This window comes from Phoenix dactylifera, unplaced genomic scaffold (genome assembly GCF_009389715.1).
Source record: "Phoenix dactylifera cultivar Barhee BC4 unplaced genomic scaffold, palm_55x_up_171113_PBpolish2nd_filt_p 000222F, whole genome shotgun sequence".
NCBI lineage: Eukaryota > Viridiplantae > Streptophyta > Magnoliopsida > Arecales > Arecaceae > Phoenix > Phoenix dactylifera.
In genome coordinates this window covers 442,091-460,898 of record NW_024067730.1, presented here as the reverse complement: position 1 = coordinate 460,898, position 18,808 = coordinate 442,091, and the positions used below count along the sequence as shown (strand labels likewise).

Genomic DNA, 18,808 nt, shown 5'->3' with positions numbered 1-18,808 from the left:
TACAATTCCCACCATATACAACTCATGATTCACCGAATCTAAGTCCTGTGAAAGTCAAAACTCTCAAGGGAATGAGTAAGAAATTGCCAACTCATCTGGTCATAGGCTCGCCCATTATGAGCTTGACTGCCATTAAGCTGTACTGACACGATGCTCTCTGAAAATAATGCATAAACTCCTAGACAATAAGGACGTTGTCCTAGATACTCCGGCCTCTCACAAAGGCCTCCTATTCCAGATAGGTAAGGCGAGATATAATATCCCTTAATCTGATCGCCAAAATCTTTGCAATGATCTTATATAAAATGGGGCACAAGCTAATTGATATGTAATAGCCTAGCTCCGAGGCATCCTGTCTCTTCAAGATGAGAGAAACAAAAGTCCTCTTCCAAGCTTTGGGCATCAAATAGGTGTTGAAGAACTGTTGCATGCCTGCTACAACCTCATATCGTAGAATAGTCCAGTACCTCCTGAAGAAGGAGAGAAAACCATCTGGACTAGGTACGTTATTCTTCACCAACAATGATAAGTCCTGTTGGACCTCTCTGGCCTCAACTAGACTAGTGAGGGCAGTATTCTCTAAACCTGAGACTCTCACTACAAGTGACAGACCAAATGACTACCAATCGGATCCATATTGTGTCGTCCACCTCAACCTAAAGAACTAGTCTCCTGACTGAAGGCATCATCATCCTCTACCATCCAGGGACTACCATCCCTCAATATCCTAATTTTGTTCCTTTATCTCCAAATGATAGAAGATTGGTGAAAGAACTTGGTGGTTTGGTCGCCGTCCATGATTCATTGTACTCTGCACTTTTGTCAACAAAGGGTCTACTGTTGGCATGGGAGAGATATGAGCTCATGCAACTCCTCTTGAGAAAGGCCCCCATTCTGCTCCTCTACAGACTGGAGGTGTGCAATAGAGGCCTTTGTCTCCTCTAATCTCCTAAATATATTTCCTTCCTTCTTCCTATTCCACCTTCGCAGGCCACGTTTTAGTTAACTCCAATTTTTGGGTAATGTTGTATATCGCATCACCTTGCACCGTCATCCACTACATATCTTGCACAATATTCCAAGATTGAGGGTAAAAGAGCCATATCTTCTCAAAATGGAAAGGGAGGTAGTAAGAAGAGGACTCAATGCTAACCAAGACTGGGCAGTGATCTAAAGCAATGCGGAGTAGATGGCACATTGATAGCCCAGAAACCACTGAATCCACCTGGTTGCAGAGAAGACCCGATCAATTCTCTCCTAAACTCGTGCCCGGCCTTGGCGGTTGTTGTACCAAGTATACCTTGGACTAGTGAAGCACAAATCAATTAGATTGTTGGTGGCATTAAAGTTTGAATCTCCTATCCTCGGTCTTAGCTGTGAATGCCTTGTCCCCTTTTTCTCTCGGGCCCCATCGACACAAGTAAAGTCATCTGCCACCAAGGTGGGGATGCCCTCGTAGATCAGGCTGGTCACCTCGCTTCACAATACTTGATACTTCCTGTAGCCAGTGCTAGCATAGACAACCGACATAAGCTAGAAATCCTCATTATATTCAGAAATCACCCTAATAATTATGAAATGCATCCATATTTGGCAAGTATGAGGAACCCGGCCTCAATACTAACTCAGGGTAAACTTAGTTATCTTCCTCAGTTGTACACCACCCTTTGTAGCCCTAGGTTTCCGGATCCTCGCTGTGGCCAGGGCCGGCCCGAGCCCTAGGCGACTGAGGCGGTCGCCTAAGGCCCCGGGCCAATGGAAGGCCTCCGGGAGCAGAAGCTAGCTACGAGTCTTCCCCCTTGATGGAAGGGAGGTGGAGGGTTTCCTGGCCTGCAGAGGGCAATCGGGGAAGTTGGGGACAGTAGTTTTGTTTTGGGTGGAGAGAGAGAGAGAGAGAGAGAGAGAGAGGAAGGATTTGGTTGGCTTCATACACACCTGAAGCCACTCTTATCTTTCATCCCTTCTCTTTTTTGGTTTTGGTCTTGGTTTTCCTTCCCTCACATTACTCCTGATCCAGCTGGGCCATCAGGAAGAAAGATAGGGGGATTGGAGATGGACTTCTTGGAGGGTGGAGATTCTTTTAATTTTCTCCTCTCGGTTTCTTCTCCCCTCTTGGGTGGTAGAGAGAGAAAAGGAGGGAGGGGGTTGAATGGCTGCTGTGCCGTGATGTTGCAGTTGCAGCTTCGGTGCTCACTTGAAGGGGGAGATGGTCTTTAGCAAAAGAAAAGAAGGGTAGAGAAAGAGAAGGAGGGAGGTGGGGTTGAATGGCTACTGTTCCGTGATGTTGCAGGGGCTGCTTGGGTACTCACTTGAAGGGAAGATGGTGGGATGGGACTTTTATTAATTAGATGGAATGAATTTCCCATAATGACCCTATTTTCTCTTGGACAAATTTTTTGACCGTGAAGCGCCATGGGATGGCCTTTTTTCCTATTCTGCTCTCGCTTCACATGGTAAACAGTATTGCCAAGAACAATTCCATGGCCCTTTTTTTTTAAGTATTTTTTTTTAATATTTTCATTCAAGAATTATATTAAACTGAAGAGGCTTTTTGTCGACCTTTATTAGATTCATGCATCTTTGTTGAAATAGTATACTTGACAGCAATCTATTTCCATAACATTTTTTTAAGTATTTTATATTTATTAAAAAAATTATTATTTAAAAAAAAGAGGTCCTATTTACTGAATTCGCCTTGGGCCCCAGATGTATTGGGCCGCCCCCGGCTGTGGCAAGCCAAGGGCTGAACACCGGATGTCGCTCCTGGTCGGTTCTTTCGAATCCAATAGGGAAGAGGTCTCCTGTTTCATCTCCACTGCTATGGGTATCGTAGATTCCTTCCACAGGTTGCCGGCCGCTGTCAACACTCGAGACAAGGGGGATTTGCACTCCTCGTGACCAATCCTTCCACACTAGAAGCAAAAGCACAGGATATTCTTATGAACAAAACCTTACAAAAAAACCCTAGAGTATCCTTGAATGAGGATCCCCAGCTTTAGTGGCTCCGATGCATCGATCTCTACCTTGACTCTACATAGCCCAACTTCTTCAGCTGGTCTGGAAAGCCATCCAAGGCCAGCGGCCGCCTGACCACCGTCGCGATGTAGAGGATGGAATTTCTCTCCCCAATATTTTAGCAAAAGGCAGGATAAACAGAGCCACACCACTGCCTTCTTGATCACATCCACTTCGGAGACGAAGTATGGCTTCCAAGGTTCCATCACTAATAGCTGCCCAGCCACCAGCCAGAGACCGTCACCCAGCGCCACATTCCGATCATTCTCACTTCTAAGTCGGAAAGCACAGTTGTCCTTCACCATCGGAAAAACTTCCACCTCATTCCCTTTGGTTTTGAGGTCCTGAGTGACCTAATCGGCCAAAACCCTCCGACTCAGGCTCCTGACGATCAATGCCGACGTCTCCCACGTCTATCTTGATGCCTTCACCCTCTTCTCCAACAACTCTAACACTATCGTAAAGTAATGCTGGAGGTTCTCTAGCTCCTCCTTCAAAATTTTGTGACTTATCCACACCGGCTGCCGAGGAGATTTCTGCACCACGCTTGCATATGCCGCTGGAAGGGGACAATCCTCACTCCTGGTGGACCCCCTCACCGGATTGGCACTAAGATCTACCATAGTCCAACTCCCACCTTCTGTTTGACGAAATCTCACAGCCACCACATGAAAATTAAAGCAGCTCCACTTCAACTGCTCAAAGAGCGCTCTCTACCTCCCCTTTCATATATGTGCTCCAAGACTTCATCTTTGATTGTTATTCAATTCAAGGCTCAACAAAGTGGACACACATCCATCATGAACCATTTTGTCTTTTTACTAGAATGACCGGAGAAGATTAAGGACTATTGCTTGGATGGATAATTCCAGTGGGGAGCATGTCAGCGACCAAATTCTCCATTTCGTCTTTCTGATAATGGGGATATCGATATGACCTGATAGAAGCTGGCCCTTCGCCAACTTGTAGAGGGATCTTGTGATCTTGTGCTCTGCCACTAGGAAGCCCATTTGGTTCTCATAATACTTCTTTATATTTATCCAAGAGTTGTTGCACATTCGTGGGAAGTCGGGACTGAATGGATTGTGCTTGCGGGGCCCTCATGGCATGTAGTTGTAACAGAACGTTTCTTTTTCTGGTTACGTGTTCCAATTGGAAGTTGTTAACCACCTTATTTTCTGGGCCAACTCGCCATGTAGGGCTACTTCTTTTCCTCCCACATTAAATTTCATCTGCAGCTTATAAAAATCCCCTGCAATGGGTCCCAGTGTGCTCAACCATTGAGCCCCTAAAACAGCATCATAGCCTTCAAGTGGCGATAAATAAAAATCAGTAAATACTGTAACTCCTTATGATTTTATTTGGAGATGTGCATGCTTACCTGGACTGGTTACTCTTTTTCCAGAAGCTACCGTTACTGCAAGTTGGCCACTGAAATTAGGCTGCAAACCTACTGCCTTTGCAACTCTTTCAGTCACAAAATTATGAGTGCTTCCAGACTCCACAAGCATAGTGATTGCCCTGTGTCTTAGGTTGCCTTTAGCATGCATTATCTCAGGTGTCCGTCTTCCCGCAATGGCATGCAAAGATATTCCTGGTGTTTCATCTGGGTGCCCCTCACAAACACCATCAATTTCCATTTCTATCTTCCAAGCATGCCTGAATCATAAGGAGAAATTAAGGACTAGAGAGACACGATCATTAAACAATTCTTATGAATTTGAAATAATTGTTTAGCTTCACACACCCAACTAGTTCAGTGTTCTCCTCCATTGAAGCGGAGAAAGTCTAACTTCACTGTTTTTGGCATGAATGAACTAGTAGAATCGTTATATTGAAAGCTGTCACCCACTGCTCAAGAATATTCACAGAACCGTGAGAGACTGTGACTTATTTCAAGCTACTCATCATATGTATCGGGAGGCGAATAAGACTGCAGACTAGGTCGCTTTTTTTGCTACTCACCACTCCAAAGAGGTTCTTTGGACGTGTTTTATAGCCACCCCCTTACCCTTACGCCATCTCCTTTCCATCAACTTTGTCAGTAAAACTCATCCTAGAGCAGTGCGAGTAGCCGTTGTACTAAAAAAAAAAAAAAAAACTGCCACCAGCACTTTAACACTTCTCATGAATTCACATGGAATTCTCAGCGGCTTTTTTTTTTGTGGACTGACTCATCAGTTGGTTGATACAAGCACTAAGTTTGTCAAACGTCTCCATTATTTGGTTGATGATCTCCTTCTATGCAGTTGAAAGAGACTCCTTGAACTTTTCTACCTGCTCCACTCTTTGATCCATAGTTAGGTTCTGATACCACTTTGGTACAGTCTGGCTGTTGGAAGAATACTTGCCTTTGCCTATCTTGCAAGAGTTGTAATGGAACAAGGAAAAGTAAGGTGAAGACAAGATGACTTAATATACTCTTGGTTATTTGAAGGGAACCAAAACCTCCAATAAGAGCACCTTAGTGCGCACCAGGAAAGGTGTTTTAGCATACCATGTCATTATTCTCTTGTCCTTTTAAATAGGCCATAATGCGATGGAAATTCCCAACAAAACAGAAAAATTCTTAACAGTTGGTTGACTAATTCAACCCAGCTACAAATCAGGAAATAGTTAGTATGAATATCTAAGAATAAGGAAGATCTAAATGGAAACAACAGAAATTATTCAAAATCCTAATGACTAGAGTCTTGAACATTACAGGAGGCCAGATTACTATTAATTGCTACTCTAACATTAGTAATATAATCTTCCTTTGTATTTTCAGGAACTAATATATAACTAGCAAGTGAAAGAAGGTTTATATGAGTCACATTGATAAATGATATTAAGTTACTAAGTTGTTACTTTCATAAACGATCCTTAATTGACAATCTATATTATGATGTAAATGTTATAAAAATATAGCATTATCTTTCATTCTTAGGCTACTATGTACTTTGTTAAAAAGTAAAATATACCAACTTATTAATCTCTTCTCAGTTAAGATATGTATTTGACAAAGTATTATTTATTTGCTAGCCTCTAATAGAAAGAAAGAAAAGAAGTGGCTTGGCTGGTTTTTCACAAATTCAACATTTATTGGTAAGTTACACAAGCCTTGCCAGCCTCATCATTATTAAAGTTATATTTAGAAGAATGTCATAACCACAATACTTTACATTTTCTTTCCATATAATCAATTGAAAATATATAAGTGGGAGTAGTTTTCCAAAATCAACAAAAAATATTGTACATGCTGGGCATTATAACAACAAGAAAAAAATTAGTAAAATAATATTATCATAATTTATATTGTTCTATCCAATCAAATATTTGAATGATGTAATATGATATTCATTCAAAGCAATGTTAAAAGTACACAATCATCCATAAAATTTGCAGGCTTTATGCGTAACCCTAATAAAGAATTGATGTGTTATCTAATAAGTTTGTTTTATATATGAAAAGAGACAATAAAACCATCCTTAGAAAAAAAAAATCAAAAAAATAGTTTTGTTAACATCCAAAAAAAATAGATTTTCTGTGCTAGAATCAACTTCCAAAATTCTAGGCATCATGCTTAAAGAGCTGAATTTTGTTTCAGTTAGTAAGCTAAATCTTTTGTTTTAGTTGGGTCACATTGTTGGGTGAGTTCACTTTTGCGGATCACACCCTTGATGGCTGCTCCCAACTCTGAAGCTGCTGACTAGACGGCGTCAGCGGCTCTATCCCTTCCACCACCCCAAATGTTGTAACGGAAGCCAACGGCGCCGCTAACACCGCCTTGGCCTGGTTTATATCTAAATCCGCGTCCCGGGATAAGCAATCGAGCCCTCTCCAAATATCTCTCGGAGAATCCGAGATCGAGATCGATCCATGGAACCCTAATCTCTCTCCACATTTTCCTCTCCAAAACCCTAATTCCCTTCTCAATTCGCTGCTTAGATTCTTGGGGATCGACAGGCCGCCTTGGATCAGAAGCAAAACCCTCCTCTTCGACTCGAATGTATCGAAGTCGAGAGAGAAATGAAGGCGAGGAAGTGGTTTTCTCGTCGGATGGGAATGGATTCGTGGCGAAAGATTGTATTGTGAGGAGAAATGCACTGCCTTCTTAGGTAATTTCCTTCCACTTTGTGGATGACTATTTGGTTTTTTTCGGTTATATATTGCGAGGTGGTGCCGATGTTGGCGATGATTTTTGTTAATTTTTGGGGGTAAAATTTGTTCTTTGAGTTTTTAAAATCTAGTGTTTCGAAGGTTGTAGAGTTTTGTTTTCAATGTAATTTCTGAAGATTTTGATTCGAAACGCTGGATTGAAACGTTCACTATTGGTCTCTAACTCTAGGGTTTTGAAGATTGTAAGTTTTTTGAAGTAATTTTCAGACTTTTGGATCGATAACCTCGTATCAGACCGCTAGATTTTGGTTTCTCTCGTGGAAAATTTAGTAGGTCCAATTCAGAAAGGTTTAACATCTCAAATTTTTGAAAAGAAAATGGCTCTTTTGTTTTCTAAATATCATGCTTATAAGCATGTAGTTTTTCTCTAATCATCCCCATTTCTTTCTCTTTCATTGTTTCGGATCTTTGAATCCGATAGGTTTTGGGCGTTGCAGCTTCTCGATGGCAGGATTTTCTCCTATTTACTGATAAAAATCCTGTCTTTTTTCCATGGGTGTTCAAAGCTTTTACATCTGAAGTGGAAAGAAGGGAGCCATAATCCGATCTTATTGAAGTTGATCAAAGAAAGCAAAATCACTACTTGCGAACTTGGCCCAGAGAAAATGCAGTCCAAAACCCGAATTCATGCCGACCCATCCCTCAATGAAGACTATTTTGATCGGATACCCGATTCTCTGGTGCTCCTCATCTTTAACAACCTAGCCGATGTCCAGTCCCTTGGCCGCTGCTCTGCTGTCTCGAAGCGCTTCAATTCCCTTGTCCCCCTCGTCCATGATATCTATGTTAAGATCGACCGTGTTGTTACTGTTGATGGTGATCCAGATGAGGCCTTAAACCTATCTTCCCCGAAACCTCGAAACCTGTTGTCCCACCTCCTTAAGCTCATGCTCTTGACTGTTCTCAAACCCTTCCACCACCTTCAGAACACCAGCGGTGGGAACAAACCCCTCCTCCCACAACTATCCCACCACTCACCTGCTCAAGTCCTGAAGAACTTCACCCACATTCGCAATCTTAGGATCGAACTCCCTGCTGGTGATGTTGGAACTGAAGATGGGGTCCTTCTGAAATGGAGGGCAGAGTTTGGAAGCACACTCCAGAACTGTGTCATATTGGGGGGCACCCGGATGGACGGGAAACCAGCTTCCTCCAATCAGGAGCAGCCCGTGGAAGACAACGGGAGTATACCTGAGTCGTTCTATACAAATGGAGGGCTAAAATTGCGTGTTGTTTGGACCATCAGCTCTTTGATTGCTGCATCAACAAGGCATTACCTTCTTCGTCAGATAATCAAGGATCACCCGACGCTGAGGAGCTTGGTTTTGACAGATGCTGATGGGCAAGGGACACTAAGCATGGGGGTAGAGCAGCTGAAGGAGTTCAGGGAAAAGCCATTGGCTGCATCTGCGTCATCGAGCAGGACTCAAGTGCCGGCATCCAACATGAAGCTGAGGTATGCTCCATACTTGGAGCTCCCCGAGGGAATGGGAATGCAGGGTGCTACGCTAGTGGCAATCAAGCCTGCTGGAGAGGGTACTAGCGGCAGCAATAGCAGCAGGAAGGAGGCAGAGGCATTCGTTTCTGGGGCCTTTGATGGACCTTTCAAGGCAGCAGCAAAGGCATTGGTGAAGCGGCGCACTTACCTGTTAGAGATGAATGGTTTCTAGATTGTTTAGCACCATGGCTCAGTTCTCTGTGATATGGCTTTCGATATCGTTTGATGGTTCCTTTGCTCCTTTCTATGGAACCATTTGCAGACTGCTTGATCTGTAGAGTTGAGGTCTGTACTAGTTGTCTTCTGCTCGCGATCTTTTCCTTCTTTCCTAGAATCTGTGCAGTAATAATCTATGGCTCTATTTATATGCTATTTTATGTAGGAAGTAGCTTGACGCAGTTTCCTGATGTTCACTAATTATGTTATGTTGCGGGCTTCTTGTGAAAAAGCAATCACAATAGTTAGTCTCCAATTTGCTATCTCGCTGCTTCAGTGTATTACTTTGCTCATTTGTTTTACTTCTTTTGATGGTTAGATGTGAAACAAAATAATTATCATTTTGTAATATAATTCTTGCATGTCATTGCAAGAATTATAGTACAAATATTAATTATTATGTTTCCCGGTGTTCGCAAGTGATTAAAGGCTTCTTGTTAGATGTTTTTTGCTCATTCAATTCCTATTTCCACTTCATACTGCAGGACTATAGTTTCTTTCTGTAATTGCTTCATGGAAATTTATGAAAGCACATGATTTCTATATGACGTTACTGTTTCAGCTTTTGCTACGTGAGAACTTGGAAAATAAAGTAAAATATCTTATGCAGCAAATCATGCAGGATCTATCTTATGAAATTCTACGTTTCGTCCATCATCTTAGTTTTCGAATATTTTGTTTTCAAATCTCTCGTAGATATATTTATAATAAAATGATGTTTTTTTTTCAAGATATCTCATAGACATATAAATTCTTTTAGTCATGCATGCTCTCTTTTTATCTATGTACCTATGGTTTGATTCCTCGTGATTCTCATGTATATTTCTAGGTGAAATGGCTAGAACCATAACAACATTTAGTGGACCATCCCTCACGTAATGGAATAAGTTAGTTGGTGTTTGGTGTAACGCCTAGGGCTGTGTTCGATGCAGTAATTCTTGATGTGACGCAGAGAGCTACGACATGATTGAACTGTGTGAGCGTCATGGGATATATTTTATGTAGCCCGCTGGTGGAGCAATGATTTTGACATTTAATATCGCTTGTGTACTTTTAGTCCGCGTAATGGTGGTTATAGTTTTTTGATTGACGTATCGATTGTACCTGACACTGAAGAAAAATTAATTTGGCACGCTTTTTATTTTTGGATTCCTATAATTGAACGAGCGGATCTTTGTATCTATAGTTTTTCTTGTTATAGCTACTCATGAAGTGCAACATATTAGTATAATAAATCAGAACAAATAATATTTTATAGCTAAATTTTTATTGCATATTAAGTAATAAACTTTAAGAATGGTCTGGTAGTAATTTTTATCATAATATTATGTTTTAATACTTACAACTGATGCATGAAAAATTCTACACATGCTTAGTTTTTATACAAAAATTTTCATTATTAATGCAAATATTATTAGTGCCGGCTGTCTGATGAATGAAGTTTTTTTCTTCAGATATTTTTTAAATGCAATCTAATTATAGAACAAATTATAATAAATAGAAAATTTTGGTAGCTAAATCTATGATAATATTAAGCAACAAACTTTAATGGTGATCGAGTATTAATACTGGCATTCATATGCTGAATAAAAAATTTTGCACAAGTTGAGTCTTTGTGCAACATTAGCATTTATAGTTATGGCGGAGCAGAATCTTTTATCCTTAACACCAGTATCTAGACGACAAATGAAGAACTAATGCACAACAGCCTTCAGATAGGGATTTTCGTCATTAATACCAGCACTGCAAGATGTGAAAGGCACAATTTTTTTTCATTTTTTAAATTATTCTTGAAATATAACAAATTATAATAAATAAAAAATTTTATAATTTTTTATGTATATATTAAGTAGTAAGCTCTAATGATGGTCAAATATATTAATACTGATGTTATTAATACCAGATGAAAAATTTTCATAAGGTGGGCCTCTATTTAGATATATGCTAACATATAACTCGGACAACATGTAGGGTATGATTTTTTTCTTTTTTTTAATTATTTTTTAAAATTTCATATAGCGGTGTTACAAATTATAGCCAGTACAAGATTTCAATAGTTAAATTTTTATTGTGCATTACATACTTGCCAAGAATAGGAACAAAAAGGAGAAAAATTGTAGATTTTCATCTCCAAATTTAGAAATTACGTATAGCGTAGAAAAATCGAAAGGCTGAATTGATAACTGGGCCATAATAAACCTCTCAATCAAGAGAAGAAAAATAGAAGTATAAGCCAAACCCATAAAATTATCAATTCAAGCCAAAATCTAGCACAATCAAAGAAATAGATCAATAATATAAAAATTTACAAATTAATTCGAAGCAGAACTAAATACAGTATCCCTTCAAAAACAAATCAACACCAAAAAATAGGAACATAAATGTACTCCCAAACAATGATGCAATGAAACAAGGCTAGATGCTGAAAGGGTATATAACTCCTCAAATTCGAAGGCAACCAATCAAAACAAACAATAATTTCAAATTTCAAGCCAACCAATTGGAACAATCAATAACTTTCCATAATTAATACTGATGTCTCAATGAAGAATTCTGCATAAGATAAGTTTCTATTTTATGAACTAATCCAAACATTCAATAATTTTCTATCGTTAACATCAATATTTACATTGCGAATGAAGAACTTTATATAAGTGAAATTTCCATTATATATGTATACATATATGTATATATGTAGGTGTATGTATATGTATATCAAATTTCAAGACAACAAGTCAAAACAATTAATAATTTCAAATTTCAAGTCGAACAATAAGAACAATTAACAATTTTTCCTTATTAATTCCGCGCCCACATGTCAAATGAAGAACTTTGAATAAGTTAAGCTCCAGTTTTACTAGCCAATTAGAATAATTAATAATTTTCCATCATTAATACTGGTGCCTATATGATGAACGAAAAAATCTGCTTAAGCTAAACTTTCATTTTAGATGTATATACTAGGTCATAGAATTCCAAAACACTGGTATATTAGCAAGGTCAAGATTAACAACCATTTCTTGACAAATAAGAAAGTTATTGGATCTTTCCTCTCTATGGTGGACAATGACATATGGGAGTCGTTATGTAGGCCTTGAAAGTCCACAAGGAGTGTTGAGGACTTTCAACTTAGGCTTTAAGGAAAAATCATTCTGGCACTGGAATGGGATCATCAGATAAGAAACTGCATTAAACACTTGAAAAATATATGTCAAAGAAACCAGTGAACAACCGCCTCCAATGGGTGCTTTTAGGCTTGACTTGGATTTGATACATGCTGGTCTCTGGTCAAAGGTGAGATCAGGAAATGACTTGATAAATTGAAAGGTTAAGAATAGATCTATAGCTGATTTATTCAATTAATGGGTTAAGTTGGGTTACCATGTTAGATCAAGTATGACTTTGTAAGAGGAATATTAGGCTGACCTTTATTAGTTGTAACGAGAGATGGTCCAATTTGGCGAGATCTATATGTGATTTAATTGGATTTTTGATCTTAGTTTGGCATGCACACTAGTGCAATGAGTCTCAATCTGGTTGTAGATATAAACCTATTCAGTTTAGCTCCAAGATTTAACTCCATCTTTGTGCCTCAATGAATATTTTGCTTCTCAATTAAATCATATTTGCACCCTTTTTTCATTGTAGCAACAATTATTCTCTTGCCAACAATCTTAATATGATGAATCTAGCCCTTCGGTGAGTAGACTCTCGATGGATGCCACTAGATCTAATTGAGTACTTAGATATTCTCTATTGTGTTATAAAGCAAGCCCTTTGTTGAACTGGTGTTCTATGGACTAATTGTGTCATAGCAACGAGATTTTGGTTCAAATTCCACATGTACCATGCTTTTTTTTTTTCCTTTTTTGCTGAAACAGATGATTCATACAATTCTAGTATAAATACGTCCAATAAAAATCAAAAGACAATAAGTTCCGAAGCACACTAGGCAGCTTCCTCTGTCCAACCCAGAAGGTATTTTCAAAATGGTTGGCCATATATGAGATCACCCAGTCTGCAGCCTTATTGGAAGGCCCATCGCCACAAACAATGGTTCGGATATCTTGGAGCAAAAGGTGGCACATTAGCAAAGTCTCTTGCTCCAATTTCTCTTGTCCAGTACATTAGTTGTAGGTCATTTTTCACCTTTTCCAAGGCATTCTATTATATTTTTTTTGGATTAGGTATCTTGTCTCTCTTATTTTGTTTAACAAAATATAGTAACAAAGTAGTGTTATGCTATTTAGACATAAATTTAAATCGACCTGACCGAACAAGTTGTATCTTTCGCAAAAAGAAGGATTCACCTTCTTCTATGTGAATCCACTGCTGGATTAACCTCTGGTCGCTTCGAGATCTCTCTAGGAGGATGAGTTCGGAGTGCTTGAAAATCTGTGTCATAGATGATCCAACAGTGAACTCGCGCGAAGAAAGTTAGAAAGGTTAATCCATCTTTTGTGCAAAAGATACAACCCAGTCAGCAGTCTTACTTTCTCTCATGCACCCAACCCCAACGTGTGCACAATGCTTTCTCTATTGTATGAATATATGTTATGATGCGTTACACTTATGTAAATCTTGTGCAAAGTGGGTGGTATGTATCCAAAATTATATGGCACCAAATTAAACCCGACAACTGAATAACATCCATTGAAAAAAAATGTGTTAGGTGAGAGCAAATGAGGTCATTCAGTTATCTACTCGATATTATGTTTGGTGACAAGTTTTGTTAGATAGAACGGTTGGCGAGCATAGATGGTAGCTTCATATTTTCTACGGATTTTTCCTTCTATTCAACAGTTCCTTGGTATCAGAATCACATGGATCAACTACTTGTCTGCTAGATAATAACATCTCATGTTGCTTGGTCAACTAGGCCACTATAGATAACCCTTCGTTAATGTTATTTTCTATGGATTAGATTTGGTTGCAGAGAAGTTTATATTGTTTAGGTGAAGTCCATAACTAAGAGATCTTCACGGGATGAAACTTTTCTCAATGTCATGGTAAAAAGCCCCCTCCATTATCTTTTTTGTAAGAGAAATCATATGGACATATTATTTCATATTGCTATGTTATTAGGCTCGTTTCCCTTATTCCGTAACTTTCAAGTCCCACAACGTAATTAACTAATCTCCAGCATATTTAAATGAAAAACTTACTTAAATACTTCCTCAACTTAGGCCAGTTTTATTTAGTACTGTTCAAAAAAGTTTTAAAGTGGTTTGTAAAGTGAGTTAAGTAGTTCAATATTGTCTCGAGGTTTCTACAAAAATATCATTATATAAAAAAAAATCCCTCACAGAATAGCTTATTTATCAAAAAAATACTCTCTTCTTTTCTTCTCATCCCTCCTTTTCCAACACTTCCTCCTCCTCTCTAAACCCCGCCGCCATCATCATCCCTCCTCTCAATCAGACTTATTCTTACCCAAACCCCATCCACTCTTACCATCTCCTCTTCTTCCAACACATCCTCCTCCTCTTTAAACATTGTTGTCGTCCTTATCCCTCCTCTTATCTAACTCAATCTTAAGCTTTGCTCACTCCTACCATCTCCTCCTCCTTTCTTGTATCTACTCATCCCTTATCTCCATCTAACCTGGTTCGAGCCCCGCCTTCACATTTTCCTCTTTCAACACCTCCTCTTTCTTCTCTATAAATCTTTCTATCATTCTCATCTCTCCTCTCCATCCATCCTTGTCTCTTCTCTCATCTATCCTCTCCATCTAAATCACTCATTTTAAAGGTATTTCAGTCCTAAAAATCTCACGTGATAACTATGCGATGGAATCTCGTAAGCTTAAGTAAACAAAGATGGACAATGGGACCATATTAGAACCACTTAACTAACTTGAAGAATTATTTTAAAATTTTTTAAACTTTAGAGGTACTAAGTGAAATTGACCTTAAGTTGAAGGGATGCTTAAATAATTTTTCCTATTTAAATGCATGTGATAATTATATATTATAAATTATCTTTATTTTTTTATTTTTTTTCTTTTTTGGATGAACTTATGCATAAAAATTTACATTAAACTTATAGTGGGATTTTTGATTTCTACATGACATAATAAGCTTAAAGGATTTACAGATGGTAGGTGTTACTGCAGAATTTAGACCGAGGTGGGCACACGGCTCGGACGACCCTGAGGTCAACTGGAGATAGCTGAGCAGGCTGGTTGAGGTATTGGGTGCTAGCCACCTCCGCTAGGTGGCTTGCAAAAAGTCTGCTTGCTAGAAAGTTTTCGACGAAGAATCATTCGATGCCTAAATCAAAATAATGGGGCAACAGTATTAAAGAAGGAGAGTTTCAGCAGAGGGTCACTCTGTGAGTAGAGTTGCATCTATATTACATACCTGAGGTCCTCCGGGTTTCTTTTCTTATATAGAAAATCTAGTTTGTCATTATCTAGGCTGACGTGGCGTGCAATAATGGCCAGACAGTAGCCTGTTGTACGGTCTGGCATGGGTGCCAGTCCACATAGGCAGCTGAGTGCGCTAGTGGGGTGTAGGATGTGATGCCGCCATGACTGTGGACTGTCAGGGCTATCGGTTGTTGGGACTGTTAGCCCTTGTCGACTTGTGCCAATTGTCTTGTCCTACCGATGTCTCCTCAATTAATCGGTTATTCGGCTGAGGTTGAAGAGTTCACGTTAAATGGTCGGCTGCTCGGCTATGGCCAAGGTAGTTCTCTTCGGCTTACATTCGAGGTAAAAGGAGAGGATCTAGTCTGAGGTCGAGGTAGCCAATATTTTCTCCATCACTTGCCTCCCACATTCGAGACTGACCTACACTCTAGTTCGGGCGATGAAAGTCGAGTGGTTAGCTTGAGCAAGGGTGATATCTTTGTTAGAGGCGTTGAGTGCATCGTTTGGTCTTTATGAAGCATCACTAGGTCTAGGCTATCTTGATATGTCATCATTGTGGGGCAATTTGATGAGTCACCCACACCATGCCATCGGTTGACGCATGGTGTGACCTACCTAAATAGATGAATCGGCATATTGATTAGGGTCGTCCGCATGGGCGTCTCCATCCTTTAGACTCCACTTCTCGCTCTATCTTCCTTCTCTACCTGAGTGCTTGAATTGTTTAGGTGCCTAAGCAGTGCTCTAGTGAAATCTTTTGTTTTGGTCTTCGGCGTCCTCCATCTCTGACTTTGGCATCCTCCATGTCTCTCTATTTTCGATAGGCTTTTCACTCCTTGCCTACTTAGCCTTTTTCTCATCTTCTCTCTCACTACCTTGTCTCTTTTTTCTTCATTTTCATCTTCCTCATTTTGAGCCATCGTGAGGTTAGCGCCTCAAAGGATAGTCGGTCATCAGACCATTCTTCCTAGGCTCGAAAGCCATCACCTTCGGCTAAGTCCGGAGCCCAACCGGGCCTGAAAAATGACGTGTCTATCCTCACATAAGAGGAGATGGACCTCGTTCAAGCCCAACACTTTATCCCTCCTTAGTTCATCTTCAAGCTAGCCGGTCTTAGTGATCGGGTTACTCGACCTCCTCCTTCTTTGCTCAGTCTGTATGAAAAAATTCTAAGGGTCGGGCTGAGGCTACCTCTCCATCCTTTCTTCATTTAGCTGATGAGGACCTAGCTTTGTCTCGACTCAATTGGCGCTAAGCTCCTAGCGGGTCCTTATCGGCTCTGTCTCTTTATCTTCTCTGAGGCATTCGGGTCTCGATTTTTCTCTTCTGAGGGTGCTTCACTCTATTGAAGCATCCCCAAGATAGTGACTGGTGGTACTTTTTTCCTAAAAAAAATTTTCAGCTAATCTGAGGTGCTCCTCCTTCCTTTCACGGTGGAAAGGCTAGTTTTTCTATGTCCGCTCCGAGCAACCGTGGGGGTTTGAAACCGTGTGGAGGGCCCCCGAGATCAACTTGATTCGGCTCTGAAGGTTGTCTAGCGATGATTGAAGGGCCTTGGACAAGCTCCTGGAATCTTGATCCAAGACTTCCGACTTGCAAGGGCTACTATCCAAAGAGACTCTTATTAATGTCGGTCGGAGTCTAGCTGACTCCCTAGGTAAGCTTCTTTTGAGCTTTTTCTCTATCACCTTGTTGTATTACTTTCTAACTTCATCCTCGGTTTTGTAGTTTTTGCTGCCATGAAGTTCGATCCCTCCTAGATTCGTAAGAGGAGGAAGGCAAAGAAGAGGTCGGCCTTGGCCGAAGAGGGGGAAGCTCCCTAGAGAGGAAGCTAGAGGGGAAGTCTTCTTCAGCCGCCAACGCCGAAGTTGCCGCAGAGGTCAGAGCCCCTTAGAAGAAAAAATCGAGGGGGTAATCCTCTTCGGTTGTTGCCGTTGAAGTAGCTGCGGAGGTCGGGGTCCCTTAGAAGAAGAGACCGAGGAGGGAATCCTCTTTGATTGCTATTGCTGAAGTCACTATGGAGGTCGGGGTTCTTCCCAAGGATCCAGCTCCTAAGGTCCACAACCCGGCTTAGTCTAGTCCGAGCTCGTCCGCTCTCCAAGAGCACCCTACTACTTCGGCTCGCGCTCCTAGGTTTTACTCTCCGCAGTGGTCTGTTCAAGAGTCAAACTCAGCTTTGGCGAGCCCCGAGGTGGTGATGGAGTTAGTTGAGGCTATGCGGCTCCTGGCCGATACGAAGACCATACCCTCTGTTGGCCTTGATGGGTTCTTTAACGATGCCTACACCACGGTCATTCGGGTAGGTCTCTGATCCACAATCTTTCATGTGGTCCTTCACATTGGTTACTGATTCTTATTTCCCTTTCTAGCATGCCCATGTGGTCTGCGAGACGCAGTGGCCAGTCGAGAAGTTCTGAAAGCGTATTTTGATCCTTGAGGGAAAATAGAAAGCAACCTTTGAGCGGGCTAAACTATGCGAGATGAAGACCATGGCGGCTGAGGCGAAGGCTAAGTCGGCTGAGGATGAGTCTAGGTCGGTGCAAGCCTGTGCTTCAAGCGCACGGACCCAGGTGGTAGTGAAAGAGGCCCAGCTGTCTGCAATCCGGAAGGCCCTCAAAGCTACCTATCAAAGAGCAGTAGACCTTTCCGTGGTGCTGGCCTAAGCCGAAGAAAAGGCTTGAGAGGCTGAACAGCGGGCTGCTGAAGTCGAGCAATGGGTTGACGAGGCCAGGCGGTGGGTTAAGAAGGCTGAGCAGCAGGCCAATGAGACTGACACACGAGTTGCAGAGGCCAAAGAGTAGGCCCTTCGCACTGAGGTGAAGGTCGTGAGAGCAGTTGAAGAGTATCACACCTTAGAGGAGTTCCAAGAGGACGACTTGGAGATTGTGGCTAATGCTTTTGGGAAGGGATTCAAAGCATGCTGAGCTCGAGCTTAGCTGCTTTTCTCGACAATGGCTGTGCTGGTGAAGGCGGATACCGTGACAATGATGAAGGCAGGGACTTCTCCATCCTTGATGTCGATAATGGCTATGCTGGTGAAGGCGGATACCATGACGATGATGAAGGCAAGGATGCCAGCCACAATGAAGGTGCTAATGGGGGCGAGGGCGAAGAATGAAGTCTTCTGCCTCATTATTTTTGCTTGTTTTTCTTTTCATTTGAGTGAGCCAAACTTGATATACCTTCTTTTTGTCTCATCTCTGCTGGGGCCAGTGTAAAGGTTACAAATTTAATGAAAGTAAAAGGTTTCTCAAGTACTTAGCTTCAGTTTTTGTTCTCGTTTTATTTGAGTCTTGGTCGTAATGCTGAGCTTCAACCTTTTATTGAAGTCTTTTTTGGCTCGATCTCGGCCGAGATTAATGTATGTACGAATCCTTCTGCTTGTGGAGCTCGCCTTAAGCTCCTCGGTCGATCTTTCTAGAGTTTAACTCCTAAAGAATTTCGAGTGAGCTCAGTAGGGAGAGGTCGGTGCCTTTAGGGTTGGAGATTTCTGGAGTCTTGCCTCATAAGTATCCCCGTGCTAGAGATCCGAAGGAAGTCTGAGT

General features: G+C 40.9%; 1 protein-coding gene across 2 annotated transcripts; it reads left to right on the top strand.

Moving 5' to 3' along the window:
- The first annotated feature begins 6,810 nt into the window (after window positions 1–6,810).
- Window positions 6,811–9,171, top strand: LOC103718102 (F-box protein At4g18380-like). 2 transcript variants are annotated; one of them, XM_008806767.4, is made up of 2 exons: window positions 6,811–7,115; window positions 7,598–9,171. In XM_008806767.4, the coding sequence occupies exons 1-2, from the start codon at window positions 7,099–7,101 to the stop codon at window positions 8,844–8,846; spliced, it is 1,266 nt and encodes a 421-aa protein (XP_008804989.1). In that variant the 5' UTR covers window positions 6,811–7,098; the 3' UTR covers window positions 8,847–9,171. The 2 variants fall into 2 exon arrangements, with proteins under 2 accessions (XP_008804989.1, XP_008804990.1); XM_008806768.4 differs by having other exon boundaries at window positions 6,812–7,115; window positions 7,683–9,171.
- The last annotated feature ends 9,637 nt before the right edge of the window (window positions 9,172–18,808 follow it).